The sequence below is a fragment of the Portunus trituberculatus genome, chromosome 37, assembly GCF_017591435.1.
Source record: "Portunus trituberculatus isolate SZX2019 chromosome 37, ASM1759143v1, whole genome shotgun sequence".
Classification (NCBI taxonomy): Eukaryota; Metazoa; Arthropoda; class Malacostraca; order Decapoda; family Portunidae; genus Portunus; species Portunus trituberculatus.
The window spans coordinates 7,766,687-7,793,833 of NC_059291.1; the positions used below are offsets into that span (position 1 = coordinate 7,766,687).

The following is a 27,147-nucleotide window of genomic DNA, read 5'->3' on the forward strand; positions in this document are numbered from 1 at the left end:
CTCTCTCTCTCTCTCTCTCCTCCATGAGTGTGTGTGTGTGAGAGAGAGAGAGAGAGAGAGAGAGAGAGAGAGAGAGAGAGAGAGAGAGAGAGAGTGAGAGTGAAGAATGAAAATATAATACACAAAACTCAGGATTGTAAATTATTCAGCAGCACACCTGATTGTTATAAAACTCTCTCTCTCTCTCTCTCTCTCTCTCTCTCTCTCTCTCTCTCTCTCTCTCTCTCTCAGCATTTTACACACCTAATTTTGCACTAACGTATGTAAAGTAGCTATTTTATTCTCTTTTTTTCACACTCTGTCCATGAAAACTCTTATCTTTATACTACCATCATTGCTATCGAAAGATGACCTGGGGAGTGGAGGAGTTAAAAGATGGGAAGGAAGCTACGAATATAAAAGAACATAAGAGAAGCTGCAAGAATCCATCAGGTCTGCGTATGTGTCTTTGGCTCTTGCAGAAACCCATTGCTCTCTCACCATGAGTATTTTCAAAGGCTACAAAGATGATTAGCCTGGTTTTCAAGGGTGTTTTCCGGTTAATAATATAGAAATTTTGTCATTCTGCCTCTAGAAGCGTAGAAACACCTTGTAAATTTAGATAAAGCCCTTTGAAATAGTGGAGGTGAATCACAAAAGGGTTTGAGAATACGAACCTTTGTGTCCTGGTAAAGATTAGAAGGTGCTGTGTGTCAGTCCGCATTGCCACAGTGCCAGTGTTGTGCTTCATGATCGCCCGTATTCAGAAACGCCTTTCCCTCTTACTAAGACGATTTTCCAAGGCTATAGATACAACTAGCCGGGTTTTCAAGACAGTTTTTCCTTTTAATAAATCAGAAATATTGCCAATTTATCATCAGAACCATAAAAATTCTCTTATAAACAGGAGTATCTTCAACTGGAGCCTTTGGAGAGCAGTGATGGTGAGGGAGCAAAGTGTTTCAGAATACGGGTCAGAGAGAGAGAGAGAGAGAGAGAGAGAGAGAGAGAGAGAGAGAGACGTCCTTATCCAGAAATCCCTTCCCCTGTCACTACAACGATTTTTCCAAAGACCCAGAGACAACTACTCGGGTTTTCAAGACAATTTTTCATTTTAATAAACTAGAAATCTTGCCAATTTATCATCAGAACCATAAAAATACTCATAAAGAACAGGAGTATCTTCAACTGGAGCCTTTGGAGAGCAGTGATGGTGAGAGAGCAAAGCGTTTCAGAATATGGGATTGTAGTGTCGCGTTTCCCTTAGATGTAGGTTACCATTCGCGTTGCCTGCATGTCTTGTCAGTGTTAGAAGGGATCGAAGTGCATGTAGTTTATGTTCTAGAATCAAAATTGCGGAGGTTAAAGCATTCAGTGTCTAAACTGTGATGCTCTTGAACTCTACAGACGAAAAGGAAGAATATTAGTAGGAAACACGGCAGAAAAACAGATAAACATACAAGTAAATGAATAAATAAATAGATAAGAAAATGAAAGCATGAATAAATAATAGAGTTGTTTAGAAATGATAGCTTAATTTCTTTTCCCTTTTCACGTATTGCTACCTTCAAGAAAAAAAAAAGAAAGAAAAGGAAAAAAATTAAAAAAAGAATCATCATCGTATTGTTACCTATCAAAAAAAGAGGAAAAGAAAAAGGATTTAAAAAAGAATCTTAACATTATCGTACACACTTTCCACATTATCGTACGTCTTAGAAATCGACCTTAGCTGACGTGTGAAGATGATGAGGAAATATAAATTATGTATTGATTGTGGGATGACGGTGCTGATCGGTGGCAGCCTTGTATGTTGTGGTGGTGGTGGTGGTGGTGGTGTTGAGGTGTCAAGGTGAGGGGGTGAGGGGTGAGGGATGGACGTCTTGTGGTGGGACAGGTGCCTCATTACTCCCTCTTCCCCTTCCTTCCCCTTCCCTGCTTTTCCCTTCCATTCTTGCCTTGTCTTCTTCCTTTTGTTTTGTCATCTACTTTCTTCTTTTGGTCCATTGTTTATGTTTTCTTCCTTCTCATTTTCTTTATTATCCTCCTCCTTCCACTCTCTGGTCTTCCCTTCCTTTCTTGTCTTGTCCCTTTCTTTTTTATTTTGTCATCTACTTTCTTCCTTTAGTCTTTTGTTTCGTTTTCTTCGTTTTCTTTCTTTTTTTTTATTCTCCTCTTCTTTCACTCCTTCATCCCCTCCCTCCACTCCCTTGTCTTCCCTTCCACTCTTTTCTTGTCCTCTTCCTTTTTTTTGTCATCTACTTTCTTCTTCCTTTGCTCCCTTGTTTCCGTTTTCTTCCTTCTTATTCTTTTTATTTTTCTCCTCTTCCACTTCCTATTACATCCCCCAGTCACCTCTCCCTCTCCCTTTCATTCGTCATTTTCTTCTTCCTTTCTCATTAACATGTTTCTTTGCTCTCTTCTCTTCTATCTCATTCTCCGCTTTTTCAATTTTTCTATCCTTACTTTATTTTGTTTTGTTGCTCCTCATACATTCCTTTTCACATTCATATCTTCTTTCTTCTACCCTATCTTTAATTTTCTTATTTTTCCTTTCATCTACTTACTATAGTATTTTGTCCTTGTTTTCCTTTTCTTCCTTCTTCACTTATATACTCTCTTTCCTCTTATTTTGCCTTTATTTTTCCTCTATTCTCTCTCTTCTACTCTTTATTTTCCCTGTTTTTCTTTTCATCTCTTACCTGAATCGTCACTTGTATTTTGTCATTGTCTTCCTTTTTCTTCCTTCTTCACTTATATACTCTCTTTCCTCTTATTTTGCCTGTATTTTTCTCTATTCTCTCTCCCATTTCCTTATCTATATCACTCCTCTTCTTTCCTGTCTTTCTGTTCATGTGTTCTTTTTCTCCCTTTATTTCCCCTGCTCTCTTTCCTTCCCATCTACTTCGTACCTTACCTTACCTGCTTCCCTTCACGTACCATGAGAAAAACAAGAAATAGAATAAGTAAAAACTCTTGCAACCTTCTGACTGTACAAGGTTACGATTAGAAGCATAAAAAATAGATAGATAAATAAGTAAAGAAAAGAACATTAATGTCTCAATGGTATTTCCTAATTTGTACGTACTCAAAGGCTTCATTATTGTTTTTCTTATTCTTAGATGACTTTTTATATTACTTTACATATTTGTTGGTTTGGGAAGTGTTTGTTTTGATATCAACCCTTCAGTAGCATGGTACGCTTTCATATTCATTTGGCTTATTATTTGGTGATTTTGTACAGCTTCAGAAACTCATGTGGGGGATTGAAATAGTGAAGACTGTGGCCATTTATCTTGTGATCTCTATAGACCCTTCCTAATGTCAATAGAATGGTCTAATTGTACACATTCTCAAGGTAGAAATGTATCCCAGTGTTAAAATAGTGAAGACTGTGGCCATTAATCTTCTGACCTGCATAGACCCTTCCTAATGTCAATAGAATGGTCTAATTGTACACATTCTCAAGGTAGAAATGTATCCCAGTGTTAAAATAGTGAAGACTGTGGCCATTAATCTTCTGACCTGCATAGACCCTTCCTAATGTCAATAGAATGGTCTAATTGTACACATTCTCAAGGTAGAAATGTATCCCAGTGTTAAAATAGTGAAGACTGTGGCCATTAATCTTCTGACCTGCATAGACCCTTCCTAATGTCAATAGAATGGTCTAATCGTACACAAATCCTAAGATGAAAATGTGTCTCAGTATTGAAGGGGTGAATTCGTGAAGCGTGGGGTGAATTTGGTGTTCTCAATCTTCTTTCGACAGACTGTAGTAGTGGAAGCTATCAAGGTTTTCAGGATTGTTTACGTGTTTCATCTGACAAGAGATTCTGGACTGGCAATCTAAAATAATAGAATAAATGAATGAATAAATAAAGCATAATTTTTTCGAGCTTTCTTAGTGTTTAATCCACATCCATCTAATTATATATCAATGTATCTATCACTGTCTTTCCGTATTCGTTAGTTTACTCATATTTGTCGTTTCATGTTCGTTTTTTATCTATGTATGTATAGATGTGGCCTTTGAAGAGAATCATAATGAGAAACAGAAGTGCTTAACGCCTTCAATACTAGGACACATTGTTTACCTTGAGAGTTGTGTATGATTAGACCATTTCACTGACATTAGGAAAGGTCTGTGGACGTGAAAAGATTCATGGCCAGAGTCTTTACTATTCTAATCTCAACATATGTTTCTGAAACTGTATAAAACCACCAAATAGTAGGCAGAATGAATATGAAAACGAGTCATGATACTGAAGTTCTTAAGAATACAAACTTTTTTTTTTTCCTTTACTAAAGTATGGATGTAGCCTTTCCAAATAGTCCTAATGAGAAACAGAAGCGTTTAAGAATAGAGGCTCTTAGTGTTACAACCTCCCGATATGTGTGAGATCTGGAGGAGGCAGTACACACTGAAATAGAAGCTAGAATTGTTGTGCTGAATCGAGTTATCTACTGTGAACTCTTCTACGTCTTCAATTTCCCTCTGACAACCGCTCTTTTCTTCTTACAGTATCACAAAACCTGATAACACTTTTGAAGAGTTATGATGGAGGAATATTATCCAAAGTCGAACAATCTACTGTATTCGCTCATACGTTTTGTATTTCCTTCCGATAATACCTCTTATCTGCAAAAAGTATCACAAAACCTGGTATCCGATAGATTCCGAACCGCTTTGAGGAACAACATACGAAGAAAAACGATAAGAATATTGTTCAGTGAAATAATGTACTCTATAGATACTGTCACTTTTTTTTATTTCCTCCAGAAAAATAATTTAATTTATAAACAACATCATAAAACCTGACAGACGATAGATTCTTAAGCCTGTCAGTACTAGGACACATGTTTACCTTGAGATTTGTATACGATTAGACCATTTTATTGACATTATGAATTGTCTATGGAGGGCAGATTAACCCCTTCAATACAGGAACACATTTTTACCTTGAGATTTGTGTACGATAAGACCATTTCTATTGACATTAGAAATGGTCTATGGAAGGCAGAAGATTAATGGCTAGAGTCTTCGCTATTTTTAGTACCCGACATAAGTTTCTGAAGCTGTATAAAATCATGAAATAGGAAGCAGAATGAATATGGAAACGCGTCCTGCTACTGAAGGGGTTGAGCAAATCTGTGTCGGAAATGAAGAACAACGCTAAAAAGACAGTGAAAGTGACAGTAATATTTGTATTATTAGACAACTATTGACCGTGACTGTACAAATATATCTACGTGTTTGCTTATTGGTGAATGTAGTACTCATATTTCGTATAGTCGAATCAGAGAGCCTTCAAAAGATGAGGATATCTGAAAGCACATTATTAGCATTGGGAAATTAAACTGTTTGCACTCATCTTGGAACACAAAGGGAAGATATGCCAATGCCAAGACTAATGTGACGAATCATCATTATCATATTGTCAGAAATAATCATATGTTTGAATGTTGACAGAGAGAGAGAGAGAGAGAGAGAGAGTATGTGTGAGTGTGTGTGTGTGTCTGTGTGAGCGTTCGTATGTATGTCAGTCATGTGCTTCATATCGTGATAAAATTACCATCCATGAAATTAAAAAGAAGTGCTATAGTATTTGAGAGAGAGAGAGAGAGAGAGAGAGAGAGAGAGAGAGATGAAACCAGCATTACACTTTATATCATTCTCATTACATACCCTACAGTTATCGAGTAAAGCCTATTGACATGTAATAACACAGCTGCACGGGGGAGAGGCGAGAGAGGAGAAGGGACATGAGTAGATTGTGGGTGAGGGGAGAGGGAGAGTTTCCTAGCGTCCTAAGAGGGAACATCGATAGCCATACCAACAATTGCGCAACCCCGTGACGTAACTGAGACCACCTTGGCCCACACCTCACTCCATCATATGTCACAGGTGTTAGGCGAGGGCTTTCACTCATTCGGACTCTATTTGCGTGATGTGTCGAGTTCATTGGAAGGGTTTTGTGTTCATTATTTATATGTATTCAGTCTACGCGATTCTTTTATTTTATTTATTGATCCATTTGTTTACTCAATTGTATTACGTGAATGAAGTTTTTTTTTTGGGGGGAAAAGGGGTGGTTATTAGAGAGAGAGAGAGAGAGAGAGAGAGATCACTATCAGATATGTACCGCGCCTAATTGAATTACTATAAGATTATGTACAGGAAAAAGGTTAAACATGAAAAGCTGAGTCATATTAGTTAACCCCCTGAGTACCATGACGTCTTTCTATATTCACTCTGCCTACTATTTGGTTATTTTATAATGCTTCAAAGACTCATAAGGGGGAATGAAATAGTGAGACTGTGGTCATTAATCTTCTGACCTCCATGTAGACCCTTGTTAATGTCAATAAAATGGTCTAATCCTATATAAATCTCAGGATGAAAATGTGTCCCACTGCTGAAGAGGTTAAACTTGGCATGTTGATATAGTATGGGTATCTTTACACATACCCACACAGTATTAGAGATCATGAGCTGGAAGACTCAAAGACCTTGCAGAAACACTTGATACACTGCTGTGCTTTCAGTAATACATGAGGAGAGTGAGCAGGAGACACAGGTGAGGGTGTGTGAAGTGCTGCTCTTCAAAAAGGACAATTATTAAAGGCACGTAGTAAATTCGGAGTTTATTATGAAATATTTGTACCATGAGGAGTCTGCCTGGCTGCTCCTCTTCAGCATCTTCATTATTTTGTCACAAAAACATACATGAAAAGTAAAACAATAAAATTTCCTGCGCCATTAATGGGCAGAAGCTGAGCAGTGCTTCCCACATATACTCTTCAAGTATGCCTACAGGTGCTATAGGCTAAAATGTAAAAAAAAAAAATAATAAATAAATAAATGATAACAATAATCAATAAAAAAAAAATAAATACATAAAAATCTGCACAAACTGTTACCAAGACCACAAAACTTCATGCATATCCATGTAAAAACCAAACCATATTGTAGGAAAAATTAACATTTGAGACATTTCCTCCACACACTCTACCCTTTCATTCATTCATTGCTGGGTATGGTGGTGTTTAGTATTCAGGTACGTACATTGCAAGTCATAACAACACTGATGTCATCTACTCTGACATACTGCAAACTGAACCTCCCTTTCCTCCAATCAATAATACAAACTTGAATTGCTCTTACTCAAGTACCTAAAAGTATGTAATTCTACACATGGAGGTGAAGAAAACACTTGCCCAATAACTTAAACTGAGTATGTAAAGTTAATAAAATTCTATCCTTCACTTCACCATCTTGCCCACATTAATGGCTTTGCTGAGGAAAATTAGCAACTTTCACTGCAATCTGGGCTCGCTTGTAGTATTTAGGTGGTTACATTTAGTTACTATTGCTTTCCTGAAGGTTACAGACACCTTTCTCATATATCATGAATACATAAAAAATTGTGGCTAAAACCTGAGAGATTACAGTATCTAAAATGTACATTTATGAGATATATACATGTATACTGTAATTGTAAATATCAAAGATCATACTTCACATAAATCAATGTACAAGTAATAAGTCCAGTGACCAGTGCATTAAGTCAACTGACAAAGGCTTAACACTTAAATGTGTCCTAGTTTGTGTGCAGAGCAATAAACAAGTTACAAATGACAATGCCTCCACTTCACAGCCTCCACTCTGCATGACCCTTGCATCTCAGGGAAGGCATGGACACATTACAAGTCACATCAGATGAATAACACAATTAAAACAGGCATTAGAGGGCTGGTTTCTTCTACCTCAGGCTGTGACACAAGTACCATATATGAACCCTTCAAAAAGCATTGATGCCTAAAAAAGAAATTAGATAAAGAACTGCAGCCCAAAGACCAACCCACTCCAGCTAATGCCTCCTTCATGAAAAGTCAAAAATAAAAACACTGACACTTTCATGAACGTGGCAAAAAGCTTCTCAATAGTAAAAAAGAAAAAAAATGTAAGTTTGCCATAAAAATTAGTTAGTAGGAAAATTTGCAGTTTTGAATGTAAGTTTTGCCAGTCAGTTTAGTCCAATGTGAACTGACAGTTTTGGCTGTCCAGACACACACACACACACACCTCTCAATAGTATATTAGTTTTATCACAGAACATAATTGCTGCTGATTATATGTTGCTATATGGCATACATACACACGCACATACACACATCATACCATACAAACATCTTTTCAATGACAGTTTTAAATGACTAGCATATTAGAATTAATTAGCAAATAAGTTGCTAAATTATGTCCACTTATATCTAAATACAAAGGAAAGTTAAGATATAACAGGAAGATAATGACATGTATGTAAGGAACTCATCTGGTTTTGAAATTTTCTGTACAGACAAAGTGACAGTCGTTAGTTGCAGCAAGATGATACAAAAGGAACTACATAATTTGATTAGAGTTTGTACTAGTGACTGGAGATGCTGGCAGTGTTCCCACACCCTCCAACAGAAACTGGAACAAGACTTCCTGTGATAACCAACACTGACGGGCTGAGTGTGGCACACATTTAAACGAGTCACTTGGTTTGTGTGGCTCACCAGTTCTCCAGCGACTCATGGAAGATATATTTAGAAATGTCAGAAAAGCACTCATCACTCACATGTACTCATAAAATTATGCTGGTGTCATTACAGCATGCTAACATGCTTGTTGGTCCTTACATGTAAAATTTTTTATGCATTGATTTTATAGATAGAATTTAGAATAAGTGAAGTAGCAAAGTATATGGAAGAAGTGTTTGAATATTAACTGTATGGATTATGGATTGGATTTTATGCAATTTATGCATGAAACACTGTAAAGGTGATTTTGAAAGTGAATGGGTTAATGAGGATCCCGTGTCTTTCGCACAGGATGTTGGGTCGTATACGGCTCTATGTATATCTGGAATAACGCACAGTCCTTCACTACTAAAGAAGTAACCAGTCAGAGCATGAGGCACAATGGACCATCTGGATTGAGGAGGGTGGGTAGTGAGAATCACAAGTAGCAAGGTTATGGGGGGTAAGCCTAAACTATTCTTCTATTAATATCATAAATCACATTGACAAAAACACTTACTTTTCTAGGAAAGAAGGAAAAGAAGTGTGATTTAGTTTCAGTCATTGATGCCACATAAAGATATTTGTCAGAAGTATTGCACAACACATTTCAATATTAATTCAAAGTGACAGACTTGACAACACCGGGAAAGTTTTGGATGTAAGCACACAACATACCCAATGGACAAACATTCAATATTCAATACCTCAATGTACTAAATTTAACCTACATCAATTTTTTCTTCTTATTGCAAGTATGCATCTGAATGATCCAAGATAACATAGGGTAATTAACAATCATTCAACCCACTTCATAATTTTAAAACAATTGAATTATCATAAAACAATAAATATGAAATTCTATATATTATTAGATAACCACAATGCTTGCATATGAATGGCACAAGCATATTAAGTACAGACTGTAGGCACAAAGCAAACAGTTTTCTCCCTGATTTGCACAATAAGCCTAACCTGTGTGCCTCCATACGGGTGTTTGTGATAGGCATACGATTGTCCTTGTGATATACTGCACACTCTTCCATAATGAAACAACAACACTAACAACACAGTACAGGTCAAGAAAAGTTGCTGATTTGGTGCCCAAGATTGGTTACCTCTATTCAGAGAAAAATTACCCTTAATTAACTGAGGCTAGATTATTTGAATTAGTTTTAACTCATCCAGATTGTGATAAGCTTGAGTTCAGATGCAGGAGAGCAATGTTCAATGGAGTCTGTGCTGTCTTAGTACACAGCTAGCCCACTACAAGCTGTGGTTTGCCCTGGACCATCATTACACCAGTCTCATCATTACACCTGTGTACAAAATCCTCAATTCTACCACTAACATTGTAAAAGTGATGCTGCACCTGTCACACTTCACTGAACACTGGTCATTGAACACATCAATACTCACAGTCAAATCTAAGTATGAACTGTGTGAAATGAAAATGATTTATCAATAGATAATTAAAGAAATATAACTCAGAATAAGGAAAAAGTTGTCCAGCACATCCTACAGCCAGTTCCACTGACCTATACTGTGGCAGCTTAATTATTAAATTATTACCATTATTACATCATGAGTACACAAAGTTTATGAACATATAAAAAATTCCTTACCTAGACACATGTTAACTATTGCATATCATATCAAGTTTGGTTGGAGATGATGCTGAGATGAGTGAGATGGTTTGAAGCAAGCTGAGACTCCTCCAGGGCAGCTTCTTGGCCCAGCTGTTCATGGTGCAGATGGTTGGCAGCAAGTGTGGCGGCATCCACCAGGTGTGTGGTGGTGTCTGCCGCCTGCTGGACCGTGGCAGGGCTGTAGATCACCTGCAGGTCTGAGGAACTCTTCAGGATGGTGGTGTCCAGAGAGTCGACAGAGTCAGGGGTGACCATGGGCATCATGGTACCATTGCCCACCAGCAAGGAGGAGGTGGTGCCGTCCAGGGTGATGGTGGGGCCACCCTCCAGCATCTCGCCAGAGATGGTGGCTGCTTCGTCGTCGTTTGACATAGCCCTCATGATTTCAGCCTGGAAGGGTCGTGACAAGGGCAGAGAGAAAGGGATGTAGATTATCTCCACATTCTGAGTATCTCCCTCCATGTCAGTCTCTCCAACTGGCAGATCAAGCAGGTGATGCTCCTGCACTTCCACTTCATGGGAGGGTGACAATGACACTTTCACTATATGTTCTTGCCCCTCTTCCTGCTGCTCATCCTGCTGCTGCTGCTGTGCTGGGGGACTCTCTGCCTGCTGCTCTGGCTGCCTGCTGTAGTTGGTCAGGCCTCCCCGTTTCCTTCGGCTGCCTCGCCGCATGCTGGACTGTTCACGTGTGCGGCGCACCACTGCCTGCCTCAGTGGCCTGGCCCGCCCCGCACTGCCTATCATGTTGTTCTCCTCCCCATCCTCACCACCACTCTCCCTATTGGGTTCACTCTTCACTACTATGCACTGATGGATGTCCTCACCATCCACAATAACCTGAAGGAAAAAATTATTCTTGAATTGGAAATGAAGGTTGCTATCTACAGATGTGATTGTTGTTTAAATCTAGTTCAAATGTTACATCTTCAGCCACCTAAAAACTAATCTAAATGCAAAGCTGTAATTTGAGGGACTTATAAATGTGGCAGAGAAACAAGCAAGAACAGGTAAGTACTCAAGTGCAGCCAGAGTTGATATGGTCAAATGGAAAGAATAGCAGAAAATAATTAAGTACAGTGTAAAATAGAGTGGGTGCAAGAGGATGATATCCAGAGCAATATGGAGGAAATACTGGAGTGTGGAATGTGTCAGAAGATGACTTGTGGTACCCATCTTCACTTAGCTGTCTGCACTTTACCTGATCGCAGGAGGAACACCTGGCGTCCTCTTGTGGTATGACCTCAACTTTTATGGTTCGCTCGCCTCGACTCGCTGAAGAAGAGCCTCTGCCTCGCCCTCGGCCCCGCTTCCCTCGCCCGCCAACGTGGGTCATCATGTGGACACGCAGTTTGTCTGTCAATGATTTCTAGTTATGTGATGGACTTGCAAGCACACAAGAAGGTTTAACAGTGATAAAGCTAGCACACATACATGTCCTGATGCATACTGTCTTAATGTAGATGTGATTTGATTTTGAGGAAAATATACAAAGTAAATACTACAGAACTGATCTAGTCTTCTTTCAGTCTGTTAATTCCATACAAATGCTACAGAATATTCAACACTGACAAGCATATATAAGCAGGCCACTTCCATACAACAAAACATAGGAAAGTGCTAACTCACCTGGTCTGCTGAATTCCCTAAGGCAGCCAAAGGGACATGGAATTTTCTTGGATTCGTGTATCAACATGTGGCGCTTCAGTTTATCCCTCCGGTTAAAGGCAGTCTTGCAAAGCGGACACTCGAAGGGTTTCTCTCCTGTGTGTATCAGCTGATGCAGTTTCAAGGAATATTCTGACTTAAATTCTTTCGAGCATTCCTGTTGAACAAAGAGTATACAATATTATTACTTTACAGTCGGCTCACTACTTGATGAAGCAGTTTTCCTACCTATACTTCTAACACAAGTCACATCTTTCATCCTTTTCCATGGGAGCTCTTGATGGCTAGAGGTGCCTTTGACAGGTATCATAGGCCTGCCTTCTTCCTCTCCCCCTCCACAATGCCCTGTCATCTACCATCCCTCTTCCTCTTCTCCATGCTTCTCATACCTCCTTCAACCCCACAACTCCATATCTCTCTCTCTCTCTCTCTCTCTCTCTGACATATATAGCTTGGAGGTCAGAGCACATGAAAGGTGGTGATGAGAGGGAAGCATTCATTTCAGTTTATTGATTAGTTACTGGAGTGAGGCAAAGATGAAAAAAAGCTGCCTCTTCCTCTACCTCACTCATTTCTGCCTCCTTCAGTAAGCCCTAACATGGCAGTCAGCCCACATACTAACACTGCAAGGGAAGAGGTTGACTGTGCCATGGCTGTGGAGGTGGCGGCGTAGCAGACGCTCTGATGTGAACACTTTGCCGCACTGCCTGCATGGGTAGTGATGTGAGGAGGTGCGCAGGTGGTGCTCCAGGGCCTCCGCACTTGCATACTTGTTCATGCATTTTGTACATCGGAAATAACTGGTGGAGGGAGAGACAACGGTGATAAAAATACTGGTACCATATGACTGTCTAACAAACTGGTGCACATAACTATTAACCCTTCAGTACCATGATGCATTTTCATATTTATTCTGCTTTATATTTGGTGATTTCATACAGCTTCAGATACTTATGTTGGGGTTAAAACAGTGAAGACTCTGACCACTAATCTTCTGACCTACATAGACTCTTGCTAATGTAAATAAACTTGTCTAATCATACTCAAAACTCAAGGTAAAAATGCATCACAGCACTAAACAGGGTTAACTAGTATACTACAGCCACTGGAAAATAATTTTTTGTTCAATATCTTATTTATTGTTTTATTTTAAATGTTTTATTTGTGTACTATTTAACCATGGAATTTTATGTAGGAAATAATATAAAAAGAATAACAAATAGGTCATCATTAGGTGTCTTGGAACAGATTAAAATGATTAACATTATTTCATATCGAGAAACTTATTTTGTTCCTTAACCAATTCGGTCCTGGAACAACCTTACAAAATGAATTATGTTGGAGGTACCATTGTACATCCTTCTCATCATTTGAAGGGTTTATGTTATGCATGGTACTTGTGATTAAGAGCAAATCCATCTTCCACCAAAAGCTTCCAGGGAAGAAAAAGGGAAAGCATCAAGTGGTGGAGTCCCTACCTTGGACCAACTGTCTTCTTGGCTTGTGGGTAGGTGGAGTGCTGCTCATGCTGGTGGTGGCTTAGCTTGTCCAGGGCGTTGAACACTTTGGAACAGAAGTGGCAGCGGTACTGGAGATCTTGGTCCTCATTGTGTGTGTGAATGTGCTCCAGAAAAGAATCCTGGTCAGGAAATGATAATTCACAGTTTTTCTGGATGCACTTGTAAACCTGCAGAGCAAAAAGAAAAAATGAACTCAGTAGTTTCCTTATCTGAAACTAAAATGCAATGGGCTAAAACTGACACTCTACATGCACTCTCCCCAAAGCAGTGTGGGTGTGTTCCTCTCAGGGCTGTACCTGCCATAGGATAGGAAGGAGCATTGCACATAAGTATATCAATCATTATAGAAATCTGATGCAATCTTTCGTAATGTGGTGCAACACTTGTAAATGCTGACCTCGCCTTTTCCTTAAAAAGAGGTTGCAGGTGCGTCTTTATTTCATAAAACTAACAAGTGATTTGTTGCATTCATGATTGATTCAGATAAATAAAATAAATTAATATTATCTCCATAGGTAGGATGCATTTTATCTAGGTATCACTACCAGCCCTCGTGTCAGCGTCTGGAGGTCGGGCGCGCTGCGGCACCAGCATAGGGTAGTTAGAGTATAGCCAGCGACTGGGGAAGTGTGGGTGTGTTGAGTGTGTGTAGCATCTGAAACGGTGTGCTGAAGGAATTTAGTGACTCTGTGAACTCAGTGTCATTACAAACACCTGCCCGAGTTTTAAGCACATTTCCGTAAGTACTTGTACATTGTGTGTGGGCAGCACTTGTAAATTTGTACATAATATACAAACTTTTTATAATCTGAGTTTTCCTTCTATACCTGGGGTTACTTAAAAACACCAAAACTACCAGTGAAACCGCTCGGCTGGACAATAGATAAAAACAATAAACTTGATAATTTTATGTGGGCCTACAGAATCTACAGTTGGCCTGCTAACCAAACAAAGTTAAGCTCTCTATACCAAAAAGGCTAAACAAATTGGTGGCAGCAGTGGGATAGGGTTACCAATTCTCTTTTCCCAGAAAAGGACTTTAAGCGTACCTTGGAAATTGGTAGAAGGGTCTTTAATCTATCCCCTTTATTTGACGACCATTTGATCCATCATTATTACCCATTGGTGAAATCTGTCTTAACGACTGAGGCCATAGTTATTCACGTTCCTTTCAAATCAACAGAAATCTTTGAATTGTACAGATTGGAACCTTTCCCTTTTATGGTAAATAATGCTGTAATGATAATAGATACAGAAAGCTCTTTGGTACTTGTCAAAGATGATTTTTCAGTGTACGCAACTGCTAAATTCTCAGCAATTGGAGGATGTCAGTCTGACTACCAGAATTTGTATTTCTGCCCGTCATCTCTTTTTGCCTTCCTACCCACAAAAAAAAGGGGGTAGTTGTATAGTAGTGATGACTAAAAAAGATGCTTCAGCAGCTCTTTCTCTCTGTCCGTACAAACAATTAGTACCTAAAACAATGTTTCATAAGAGTTTTCATGGACACCACTACTTCTTTTTCACTGAATCCCTGTATGTGTCAGTGATGTGTCCTAATAGTTCTGCATATCAGGTAGTTTCAGGTCATTTTGCAGTGCTGAACGTATGTTCTTTAAAATCCGACAATTTTCATGTTTTTCCTGAAAAGTATCATGAGGGTTTTATTTCTAACATAACCTCTCCTATTTTTCAAATAGACACTCTAAATAATCTAAACATTACAAAAATGAAATTTATTACCAACTCTGTTTCTGAGTTCTCTTTTACTAACATCTCAGATTTTGAGACCGGCATACATGAGTCTCTACCAGAGTATCTAACACCTTATGTGCATTTTCCTACGGTGTTCATACCTGTCCTTGTCTTCTGTATTTTACTAATACCTTTGTTCTGTTGTCTTAGAAGGGCTACTTCATTATATGATGTTCTTAAAGCCAGGCTCCATCGACAGCAGGAAGACACTGGGAATACTCCTTTGTAACCCGCATAAACATGGTTAGGTACATGTCTCTAGTTACGTCGCGAGGACGCGACGGGTAGGTGACCGAGCGATGTACCCGCCATAGGATAAGTAGGACCATTGTACATAAGTATATAAATCATTATAGAAATCTGATGCAATCTTTCGTAATGTGGTGCAACACTTGTGAATGCTGACCTTGCCTTTTCCTTAAAAAGGGGTTGCAGATCCTTCATTTCATAAAACTAACAAGTGATTTGTTGGATTCATGCTTGACTCAGATAATAAGGTACGTTTTGCATGCAGCGATTGTTGCGATCATCGCTGGTAGACCTATTTGCATGCAGCGATGGCGTCAGTGTTTGTGCGATTGTTGAGGAGAGAGCGTCACGTGGCGTGAGTGAAAATGGCTTTGAGTAAACTTAAAAAAAAAAAAAAAAAAAAAGGCGGCTTTTAATTAAATATCTTTTAGCTGAAGAGATTGAAGACGAAGAACTAATATTCGAAATATATGGGAGGAAAAGGGCTAAGACACATGTTATGTTTGAATTGAGGAGTGAAGAGGGAATGTTTTCCAACTTTTTCTGCAACTTCTGCCCAGATGTTGTCCTTTACCCTTTGGTCCTTATATTTGGCACGTGAGAGCTGCCACAACGAAGGATGTTTTGCAATTTCCTCCACAAGTATATCATCATCTTCGGAAGAAAAACTGGGAGCCATGATGACACAAACCCTCACACCACAAATAATCGCTAGCGACTGCGATTATATTCACCCCCTAGCCGCGCGACTATTTGGAGCCAGCGATGATCGCTCGCGACTGTAGAGATAATCGCTCGTTGCAAAACAGCCCCATAGGAATACATGTAATTAGTGCTCAGCGATGATCGCTGGGCGATCATCGCTGCATGCAAAACGCACCTTAAATAAAACAAATTTATCATAGACAAACTACTTTGTTAACGCGGAGTAATGTAATGTTCTGTATATAGTGTACTGGGGCTGTGTATTGTTCCGCCCCACGGGACGCCATGCTCAGTTTGGTATGGACGGACTCAAGCTCCGCTGGCAAATGGCAATCCGCTTGCCTTCTTTGACTGGTCCTCCTGTCCTGCACAGCAAGTCTAGTTCTAGTCTACTGTTTACAGTCACACTCCAGTGTGTAGACTGTAATGATACATCATCACGCTTGCTACAAGCTCCATCTAGCCGCTACCGACTACAAGTCTCTCTCTCGTCGCCGGCTACTTCTCAAGCCTTTCCACGGCCGCTCGTTACCAAGCCTCCAGTACATTTTGTATCCTACAATAAACACAGGAAAGCTCCCCCAGTGTTTCTCTTCAGCCACACCAGAACATAGTGATGGTACCAGCGGTACCAGGACATTGATGGAGGCAGCTGGTGTGCCGTCCACAGCCCGTGATCACCGCCACATGCAGCCTAGTGAAGACGGCGTCCTTCTTGCTTACCCAGCCTACCGCCCTGCCAAGGATTTTCGTGGAGCTGAGGACATCCATACATCTCTGCTACTCAAGAAGTATTACCTGTCGTGAGTAAAACTTTAATATCACAGTGATTAATTTTCTATGAATATTTATATATACCAGTGAGTGGCGTTCCCACGTAAAAAAGCGCACCATGTTTGGTCTCCAATGATACTAGTGTTTGATTGGTCGCCTATGACATAAGAGCTTCCTGATTGGCTCTGGCCAGACGCCATATTTATTGTGGTTGAGGTACCAAATATTTATTTGTGTGCAAATACACACTTTTTTTTTTCAGTGATTACACATTTACACAATTTTTTTTACTGCTATTACACTATTAAGCATGTTTTGATGTGTTAGTGTTATATGCAGTGATTTCTTTATTTACGTGTGCATAAATTTATTTCACGTGATTTTCCTCAGACACGCAGTTTTCTTTTATTAAACTTTTAAGGGTAACTTCTATATTCATGTTTTCTTTCAGTATGCACTTCCAATAATTATTTACTTGCCAAGTTTTTATAATTATTTCATCACATTCTTATTTACAATTATATTAATGTAATTAGTACAGCACTTTATTCATTTTATAATGTAAATTATCATTATTATATCGCTTGATTAATTGTAAAAGTGTACTTAGTATAATTTCATATTTTATTTTTCTCAAGTCTGATACACTTATGTTCTTGTGAAGTACTCTTGTACTTATATTATTCATTTTCACAGAGTGTGTGCTTAGCAGACCTGTATGTTGAGAAGTTCTTATTTAACCTGTCTGTGTTTAGAAGCAAGAAATAGGGCAAATAGGATCCTGGGTTTTATAAATAGAAATGTTAGTTATAAAAGTAAGGAAGTGGTGCGTAGCTTATATAATTCCTATGTTAGGCCCCATTTAGAATATTGCATACAGGCCTGGTCACCCCATTATAGGCAGGATATCAACATGTTGGAAGCAGTTCAGAGAAGAGCAACTAGGATGATACCAGCATTAAAGCGCCTGGAGTATAGAGATAGATTAAAGGAATTAAACATGTTTTCATTTGAGAGGAGATGTATAAGAGGGGATAACCTAGATGGGCACTGGTGGCCCTTTGTTATCCTATTATGATGTTATGTTATGTTATGGTATGACTCAAGTTATCATCTGTTTACGTACGAGTACACACGCAGCACACCTGTACGTGGTACAAAACAATTTCTTTGGAGTGGTAACTATATCTATAATATTTTTCTTTATGTTTTTACGTAGTGGTAAATCTTATTATCAACAAATTGTCACAATGTCTGATCCTGTTGCTACTACAATTACTACTACTACTGCTACTAATAATTTCACTCCTGTGACTACAGCCACTACAAATGTCACATTATCTCTAATATCTGTAGCATCTCCAGCTATTAAACTTCTACAACATGACTCTTCCATTCAGAAATTCAGTGGGGAAGATATTGACATATTCTCTTGCTCAATTTTTACAGTTGTGTGAAGTGTATCTCTTATATTATATCATGTTGTATTGCATTATGTTCTATTGCATTATATTATATTATATTCTTATGTGCTGTCCCCAGATGACACATGGGGAGGGATTAATGTAATGTAGGTAATATTTCTTTTGACTGTAAATTTGCTTGATTTATCAGAAGACATATTCATGCTTCTCAGGCCTTAACACACAGGCGTGGCCCCTAGGGTATATCGTGTGTTTAATGGGGGTTCCATTTGCAGTCACATTTTTTTACATCCCATTTTACTTTTTTATTACTAAATTTACACTAACATTTTCTCATTCTCCCTACCTACATAATATTTTTTTGCTAGTGTCAATTATATTTATTCTACCTATGTATGTAACTTCAATATTAATGCAACATTCATTACATTTTGTTTTAGCAGCACCTCTACTGTTATACATTGTTATCTGCTCTATCCAAGTTGAATTAGCTACTCAACTTGTGGTATGTAGGTGATTTATGTTATTTATTGTTGAGTGTTTGTTTGCTGTTTTTTGTTTACATTATCATCTTTTCATGCTTTTCATTTATGTTCAATTATATATATATATATATATATATATATATATATATATATATATATATATATATATATATATATATATATATATATATATATTGCACAATTATCACATGTATTATATGTAAGACAATACTTATGACATACATTTTATTCACCATATGTAACACATTTTTACATATGTATGTAACATTGTTCCTTATGTTTCAGTGATTTGATTATGCATGATCATGTAACATTTCTAAAATTTTGTATGTTACATTTACTAGTCATTACCACAAATGTGTAAATTTTTTTTATCAATAATGCATTTTACTTTTAAAATTGCATCAAATTAATCTATTTAGCCATGTTATACTTACTATATCATATTATTGCCATTCAATTGCAAACTAACTATATTTTCTTAATTGTTTTCACACTTATGTGATATTTATTTTGCTCAGTGCATTGTATGACATGTCTTATTATTATTATTATTATTGTCTTTTGAAATGTTTATATATTGACTATAGAGTGCTGGGTGAAGACACCTTCGTTAGCGTGGTTGAGCAATAACATAGACAGACTACCTTGTTAACGCAGAGTAATGTAATGTTCTACCATATGGTGTACTGGGGCTGTGTATTGTTCCGCTACCCCAAGGGACGCCACACTCAGTCTGGTTCCTATCACAGCTTAAGGAACAGGCTCACGCTCCGCTGGCAATCCGCTTGCCTTCTTTGACTGGTCCTCCTGTCCTGCACAGCCAGTCTAGTTCTACTGTCTACAGTCACACTCCAGTGTATAGACTGTAATTATACATGATCACGCTTGCTACAAGCTCCATCTAGCCGCTTCCGACTATAAGTCTCTCTCGTTGCCGGCTACTTCTCAAGCCTTTCCACGGCCGCTTGCTACCAAGCTTCCAGTATATTTTGTATCCTATAATAAACACAGGGAAGCTCCCCCAGTGTTTCTCTTCAGCCACACCAGAACATATTGATGGTGCCAGCGGTACCAGGACAAATTAATATAATCTCCATAGATAGGATGCATTTTATCTAGGTATCACTACCAGTGAGAAATAAATGTAATGAACGACACACAATACACCCAGTGGAGATTTCCCATGTCACATGACCGACGCCCTTGTGTCAGCATCTGGAGGCCGGGCGTGCTGCGGCACCGGCGAAGGGCAGTAACTGGGGAAGTGTGGGTGTGTCAAGTGTGTGCTGCATCTGAAACGGTGTGCTGCGGGAATTTAGTGACTGTGAACCCAGTGACATGAACACTTTCCCGAGTTTTAAGCACGTTTCCGTATGTACTTGTACATTGTGTGTGGACAGCACTTGTAAATTTGTACATAATGTACAAACTTTTTATATTTAGAGTTTTCCTTCTACACCTGGGTGTAAAGGAAAGGAGAAGAACACCAAACCGCTCGGCTGGACAATAGATAAAAACAATAAACTTAATAACTTTATGTGGGTCTACAGAATCTACAGTTGGCCTGCTAACCAAACAAAGTTAAGCTCTCTATACCAAAAAGGCTTAACAGGGCTGTGGAATTGCTAACCTAAACACTCAACTCTAACGCTTTGATTTCTTGTGTATCTGACTCCAACTCCAACCCCTAGATATAATTATAAAGAAAAATAAATAAATAAGTAAAATAAAATAAATAAAAAAATAAATTAAAAATAAATAACAAATATCTCAAAACACTAAAAAACACATCAGAAATAGTCAAGAAATTCACAAAAACATTAAAAACACTATTCAAAACAGGCGTAAATGCATTAACAAACTCACAAACACACTACATCCACACAAATACAGGGGTGTGAAGTCTAACAGAGTTAGAGCCAGGACATTCTTATTGCCTTCAGGAACTCCAAATTCCCTCCCATGGTCCCTGCACCAATACAACAGGAGGAGAGCTTACCTTCTGGTTGGCGTGGGTCTTCATGTGTGTCCGCAGTTTGACATAGCTCTGCACTGAGTAATCTTCACAGTACTGGCATTTGTACGAGTCATCCACCAGCACCTCCTCTTTCATTACCACTTCCTCCACATGGTCCACTGGAGGGTCTCCCTGGAGAGTTATACATTATATTATTAACAAAACAATATCATGAATTATGAATGTATGAATATGAGTTTAAAAAATGTTTCCGAATAATGTGCCAAAGATTGCTATTTGGAGGAGCACTAACAACATCCATATTGCAGCACTAACTTGCATGACAACACTTTCCACACTACGTAATACTGTGCACTCACATCCAAGGACTCTGCCGGCATGACCAGTTTTTTTATAATAGGGTCCTTGGGCAAGGTGTCGCTGAGGGAGCCTGATGGCCACACCTTGTGTGTGGCCATGTGCTTCTTGACGTTGCTCTTTTGAGTGAACGCTCTGCCACACACTATGCACTGGAACGGCTTCTCCCCTGTGTGTGAGCGTATGTGTTGCCGGAGGTCAAAATTCTTGCTGAACTCCTTGTTGCAGTAGTTACACTTGTGCTTTGGCTGTTGGTGGGAGTAAGGTTCAGTAAGACTTTACTGAAATGTGTACAATCATGCAGTGTTTCTCCAGAATATGGCAATCTTACTGCCACATGAAAAAAAGACTTACCTTTAATTTTGTGGATTCATTTTTACTTGAAATGGTCTTGGCCATACCACCATGGAAGAATTCATGATTATAACAAGCTATGTCCTTTTCCTCCCCTGTTAACTCCGTGTGTGTGGCAGCTCCTTCTGCACTTTCTCCCCCACCACCTTCGCTGCCATCCGTCACCCCACCAACCATTGAGCCGAGGGGCTGTGGTGAGGACAGGGTGGAACCCACATCCTGAAAAGGGAATCCATATTAACTAAGTATAAGACACTTGAGAAATACAAATGGAAAAACACACTTCTAGTGGGTTCATTCATCTTTTGACAGCTAAGCTACTATTCAGATGGCTAAGATCTCTCTTCTTTCTCTCTTCAACCTCTAAAAAACAGTAAGAGACTGTGGATCTAAAATGCTAATTGGAAACGGAAAACACAGTGTTTAAAGTTGAGTTGGGTCAGTATCAAGAAAACACAAGGAATCATTGTATCAAGTACTGCATTATATCTTGCAAAGCAATAAGTTCTGAATAAACAGATGACTGGACAGAGCACTGCCATGAGGGCAAACACCTACAAGTGGAGTGGTGATGTTGGCGGTGGTGGTGAGGAGTGGAGACACCGTAGAGGTGAGGGTTTTGGCTCCACTTGATACAGGTAGAAAGCTGGCAGTCTGGAGACCGCCTGGCAGTGGTAAGACCTGGCAGAGGAGGGAAGTACAGGAGGAAATGAGTCTTCAGCTACAACCACAGTCAATTCATCAACTTAATCAACTTGGAGAGGCAATATAATTCTTTATTGTCTTTCCAAATAATTGTTTTCTTGCAAGGATCCTTTTGTATACTGTATATCCATAAAACTCAAGCCTTGCCACTACTCAGACTCCTTTTACCCCTAAGCCTTGCTTGCACACTTAATTTGAGATTTTCTCTATAATAATTATTGGCATAAAAGAAGATATTAAAAACTGGGAGGAATATTGATACATTAAATAAAATATCAGTCACTTTAAAGTTATATATGTATATGAAGTACAATGTTACAATATGGTACAACATATAGCAAAAGTGCTAATATAATTCTGATATAAGATAAAAATTGGCAAGACATCCACAGGTGAGTGAGTCTCACCTGAGTTGTTTCAATGGTAAAGGGCAGCAGGTCACCCTCGTTGACGATGATGTGTTGGTTGATGGCGCCGGGGGAAGGCAGACCCGAGCCACTGTAGCTACCCGAGACCTGTGGGAGGAGAAGACGCATCACTGCCCTGCAGGCCGAGGCAGTGTGTGGCATGTTGCATTACCTGGTGTGTTGCTTCCATTGCGAGAGTGAAGCTGAAATGGCACATATTTGATGCACAATCTCATTTCACTTTGAGAGCATGAGTTTGATATACATATATTCAGATCAATATATCTATCCATCTATCTGCATCTATGTATCAAATGCCTGCTTCTGATAACTTTTCTCATGGATGTTGCTGCAATAGTGCTCCACAGGACAGCAGCCGACTCTCTAACAATGAAGCATTATACATACATATCAATTTTTCTGAGTTGAGAGAAAATGAGGTGTGTTAACACATTACAGAGACGCAGGAGTTAGGTTTATGGTGAGATAGGTTACTTTCATGATGTAATGTTTATGGTGTTATTCTTAAACATCTCAGCATCTCATCTTAACAACACTGAACAGCCTCTAGTGGAAGTAAGTGTGGTTTTCAGGCATGTTGTATGACTATTGAGAGTTCAGGAAAGATTCTGCATTATCAGTGTGAGAAAACACTTATAAGAAGACAATCTATTATCCTTATAGCCTTTGATAACAGTGTTTTGGAATACAGGACTAATGTGAAGTGGAGTATTGGCTCACTAAGTCATCTAATCAGCAAAACTCTCAACTTACAGGAACTTGCTGAGGCTGGACTTGCATGTGTATCTGGCTGGTGAGGGCTGTGCTGTCCTCCTCGAAGGTGGCCTGCTCTGCTGTGCTGGTGGTGGGGTCCTGCATGGCCTGTATGGTGCGTAGCCCACTGTTTTTCCCTGTTTGCATCAAGAACCATGTACATTCTTTTAATTTTCATGTATATAATTAATGCTTTTCCTTCATTGATCACATTCATTAATTTCAAAATATATTCAGACCATCTTCACTTAATGTTTCTTGCTTATCACCATCATTACATTGTCTTCCACACACAGATGTCATTCTTCTCTACATTTGCTCCACCATTCCATCTGGTTCATCCTTCTGTACTTTCTTCTATTTTTATGTTCCTATATATCTAACTCATCTCTCTACCTAATCTATATTTAGGCAGTTTAAAATTTCACACTTCAAATATTCTTTTTTCTGTAATTCCATTGATATCTTCATCAGTATGTATAACTCTTTAATCACAGAAGCAAATGTTTAGTGTCTCCTAAGTGAACTATAAATGTGAACAGCCATCATGATTCACCTGAGCATTGGTGCCGCTTGTGCACCATGAACAAATCCAGTGAAGAAAACTGCTTCTTGCAGCGGCCACACTGGAACAAGTCATCTTCATCTAAGGTGACTCCCTCGCCTGTTGACAGCAAAACAGTCACATGGAACACTTATCATTGGCTTCTTGGAGCAATGTGGCCTATGAATATCAAGCAACAAATACCAGGCTGAGGTTTTCCTCAAAAAGGGCAGCTAAGGCAAGGCCCAATTCATCTGGTCTATTAAAGCAGCATGAGGGTAGAACCATGACAAACTTGTTAATCTTTTCCTACATTCGTCACTTCCATAAGTCTGATTTGAAGCCCTTCAGTGCCAATCTCACTGGCAGCCATTCCTCCTTGACATGAAGGCCAAGACTTTTGAGCATCAGGAAGAAGGGGACAAGAATGTAAAATTGATAATATCAGTAAATGACCAAGCTGATAAAATCAAATTTAGGCAAATAAATGAGCAAATTACTGCTAATGTTGGCCCACTTACTAATGATGGTGTTGATTTGTGAACATTGCTGACTGGGTGGGGTGGAGGTGGTGGTCGGTGGTCCCCCTCCAATGGTGATGGTGTTCTGAATGAGGTCAGGTGTCTCTAGGAACTGTTGCACTGTCATGCTGCTGGATCCCTCAAGGGTCACGCCTGAAAAAAAGGCAGATCACTTGAGATTGGCTCATGTCAATCAAGGCTTTAGTACATGAAAGTGCAGTATCTTCAGCCACACACAATAGCCAGATATTAAAGACATATGACTATTTTGACAAGAGATAGTTCATCCCTATCCCTCAGTCATCCTGAACAGATCAGCCCAGGAAGAGGTCCTGAAAACCTACACCAGATGGCATACTTATGATGGAATTTAACCCTTCACTCAGCCTATGGTTGACAAGGAGAGGAAGCAAGAATAAAAAATAAATGCACGGGTATCTAGTGAAGTGAGTCAGTCTGAGGGATGATACATGGGTCCTGTTGGCTTATTTGGTGCACATCACTTCCTTTTGAGAAAGAGCTACTACGTGCCATGTAATTTCTCTTCCCGGATGACTGATTTACCCTTTTATTCTGAGAGAGAGAGAGAGAGAGAGAGAGAGAGAGAGAGAGAGAGAGAGAGAGAGAGAGAGAGAGAATCTAGCTATAGAAAAGTAACTGCTTTTCATCTATCTGCTTATCTATCTAACTATCTACCTACCTATATATATATATACACAAGTTGATAGCAGAAATTGCAGATACCAAAAGGCAGGGAAACCCAGCAGAAATCTTCATTCCTCCTGCTTTATTATTTTCTAATGTTTTGCCTTACGGCAAAAGGCATCTTCAGGGCCTACAATAATTAATATCTAAGTATAAGTATGTAAAAAATAGTCTAAAATAATAAATGTTGATAATGTCTTTATATATATATATATATATATATATATATATATATATATATATATATATATATATATATATATTTATTTATTTATTTATAGGCAAAAGGTATCTTCAGGGAAAATAATAAAGCAGGAGGAATTAAGATTTCTGCTGGGTTTTTCTGCCTTTTAGTGTGTATATATATATATATATATATATATATATATATATATATATATATATATATATATATATATATATATATATATATATATATATATATATATATATATATATATATATATATATATATATATATATATATATATATATATATGGCAGCATGAAATTGTAGGGTAAGCCAGCAGTGGCTGGGTCATGTGAGCGCAGTGGCTGACGATGACATACAATGCCTGTTTGCACGTTGGATGCGAAATGAGGGTTACCTGAGAACCCCCGGAGAATAGGTGTATCATACGCCTATAACTTGTTAACTATGTAATAGGAGGTAAAGAAAAATACATTAGGGCGTGACTCGAGTGTTCCAACCATCATCGTTTCTTTGTACACCCTCTCCGATAACACCATATAGCCATCGGACACAGGAACATGTGGATCACCTTTGCCATGATAAATAATCATTAATCAACTACGATGTGCACAGGTGGCAACAAGTCTACACACGGCGCCTTGTCACACAGGCCAACACGCCCCTCGCCCACACCCCTGCACACCCCTGGCGCACCAGCGGACTTTGAAAAAACACCCGTTACTCAGATCAAATCACTCTAGGACTGCAACAAGACCCGGAAAAGAGAAATAGAGCGAGTGTTCGTGGTCCTTGAGAAGCGATTTGGCACCCCGCCTGCCTCGCCATTACCAGGAGAAGTTTGGCTTTTCCCTTCGCTGGCTTCACCCCTCCAATAATCGCCCAACCACACACGAGCATCGAGCTGACACGCCTGGCTTAGTGAGAGGCTTAAGTGACATGCCAAAATGAGTTTCCCGGCCAGTAGAAGGCGGAGAGTAACGTCCAACCAGCATATTCAGACCGTCAGGATCCACTCCGTAAGGGAATAACACCCGTGACATGAAGGATCGCATTTTTCGCCACCCTGCGCTCACCCGGCGGCCCACACACACACCCCGACCACTCACACGGTATTCAGGGCCCGGCTGCTGCCGGCTGGAGGAATTCTAGGCGTAGGAAATGTATCTAAAACGTAAAATACCTGGCAGAGCGTCGAAGATGGAGTGCGACATGATGGCGGGGAGGTGTGTGACGTCACGGATTATCGTATTCTGCATCAATTCCTCCATAATGTTACTAGCGGGACGATGGGGATTGCCTGACTACTGCTACTAGCATGATTTTATTTCCTTTATCTCATTTTTTAGCGTCACATCCTTGTCTGTAATACAGGAATATGTAGTTAAAAGGAGTAAAGGGCCAAGGTATGACGTCACAGTCCTCTGGGAGGAGCCTAGTGACGACACGCATAGAGGGCGGAGATTATTGGTGACGACACGAGGGGCGGGGATTTGAAACTTTCCCAAACTTGCCGTCAGAAGTGTGTTGGTGACTGTCAGGTGTGGACTGTGCCATGTGTTCGTGGGGCGTTTTGTAACTTGAGCAATCCATGTGCAATGTCGCGTAGGAAACAGAGTAATCCTAAGCCGCTAAAAAGTAAGTGTGGGGGCTGCTAGCTTTGTTGTGTGTCCGTGATGATGTAGTGTGTGGGTGTGTTTGCATATATTAACGATTCGTCCAAACATGCTGCTGCTGCTGCTACTGCTTGACTGATAGCTGTGGCGGGAGCCCGTTTGTCCCTCCCTGTCACTTGTG

General features: G+C 39.3%; 1 protein-coding gene across 1 annotated transcript; it reads right to left on the reverse strand.

Annotated features, from left to right (window-relative positions):
• Positions 1 to 6,611: 6,611 nt before the first annotated feature.
• On the reverse strand, positions 6,612 to 26,690 carry LOC123514338 (zinc finger protein 341-like). Its single transcript, XM_045272178.1, has 14 exons — positions 26,534 to 26,690; positions 24,435 to 24,587; positions 23,926 to 24,033; positions 23,370 to 23,506; positions 22,596 to 22,703; positions 22,042 to 22,164; positions 21,484 to 21,702; positions 21,132 to 21,377; positions 20,794 to 20,943; positions 13,337 to 13,545; positions 12,481 to 12,658; positions 11,820 to 12,015; positions 11,392 to 11,546; positions 6,612 to 11,030 (listed from the first exon to the last, which is right to left on the reverse strand). Exons 1-14 carry the CDS (start codon positions 26,619 to 26,621, stop codon positions 10,197 to 10,199), a joined length of 2,904 nt encoding a protein of 967 aa, XP_045128113.1. The 5' UTR covers positions 26,622 to 26,690; the 3' UTR covers positions 6,612 to 10,196.
• Between the last annotated feature and the right edge of the window lie 457 nt (positions 26,691 to 27,147).

What these genes read in the sequence shown, in the direction of transcription:
- LOC123514338 (XM_045272178.1), bottom strand. Translation starts at nt 26,621, where the DNA reads ATGGAGGAATTGATGCAGAATACGATAATCCGTGACGTCACACACCTC. An exon ending in ATGAATCCACAAAATTAAAG is followed by an intron (nt 21,378 to 21,483) that starts GTAAGTCTTTTT and finishes TCCCACCAACAG; the next exon opens with CCAAAGCACAAGTGTAACTA. An exon ending in GGTGTTCCTCCTGCGATCAG is followed by an intron (nt 11,031 to 11,391) that starts GTAAAGTGCAGA and finishes TTTTTCCTTCAG; the next exon opens with GTTATTGTGGATGGTGAGGA.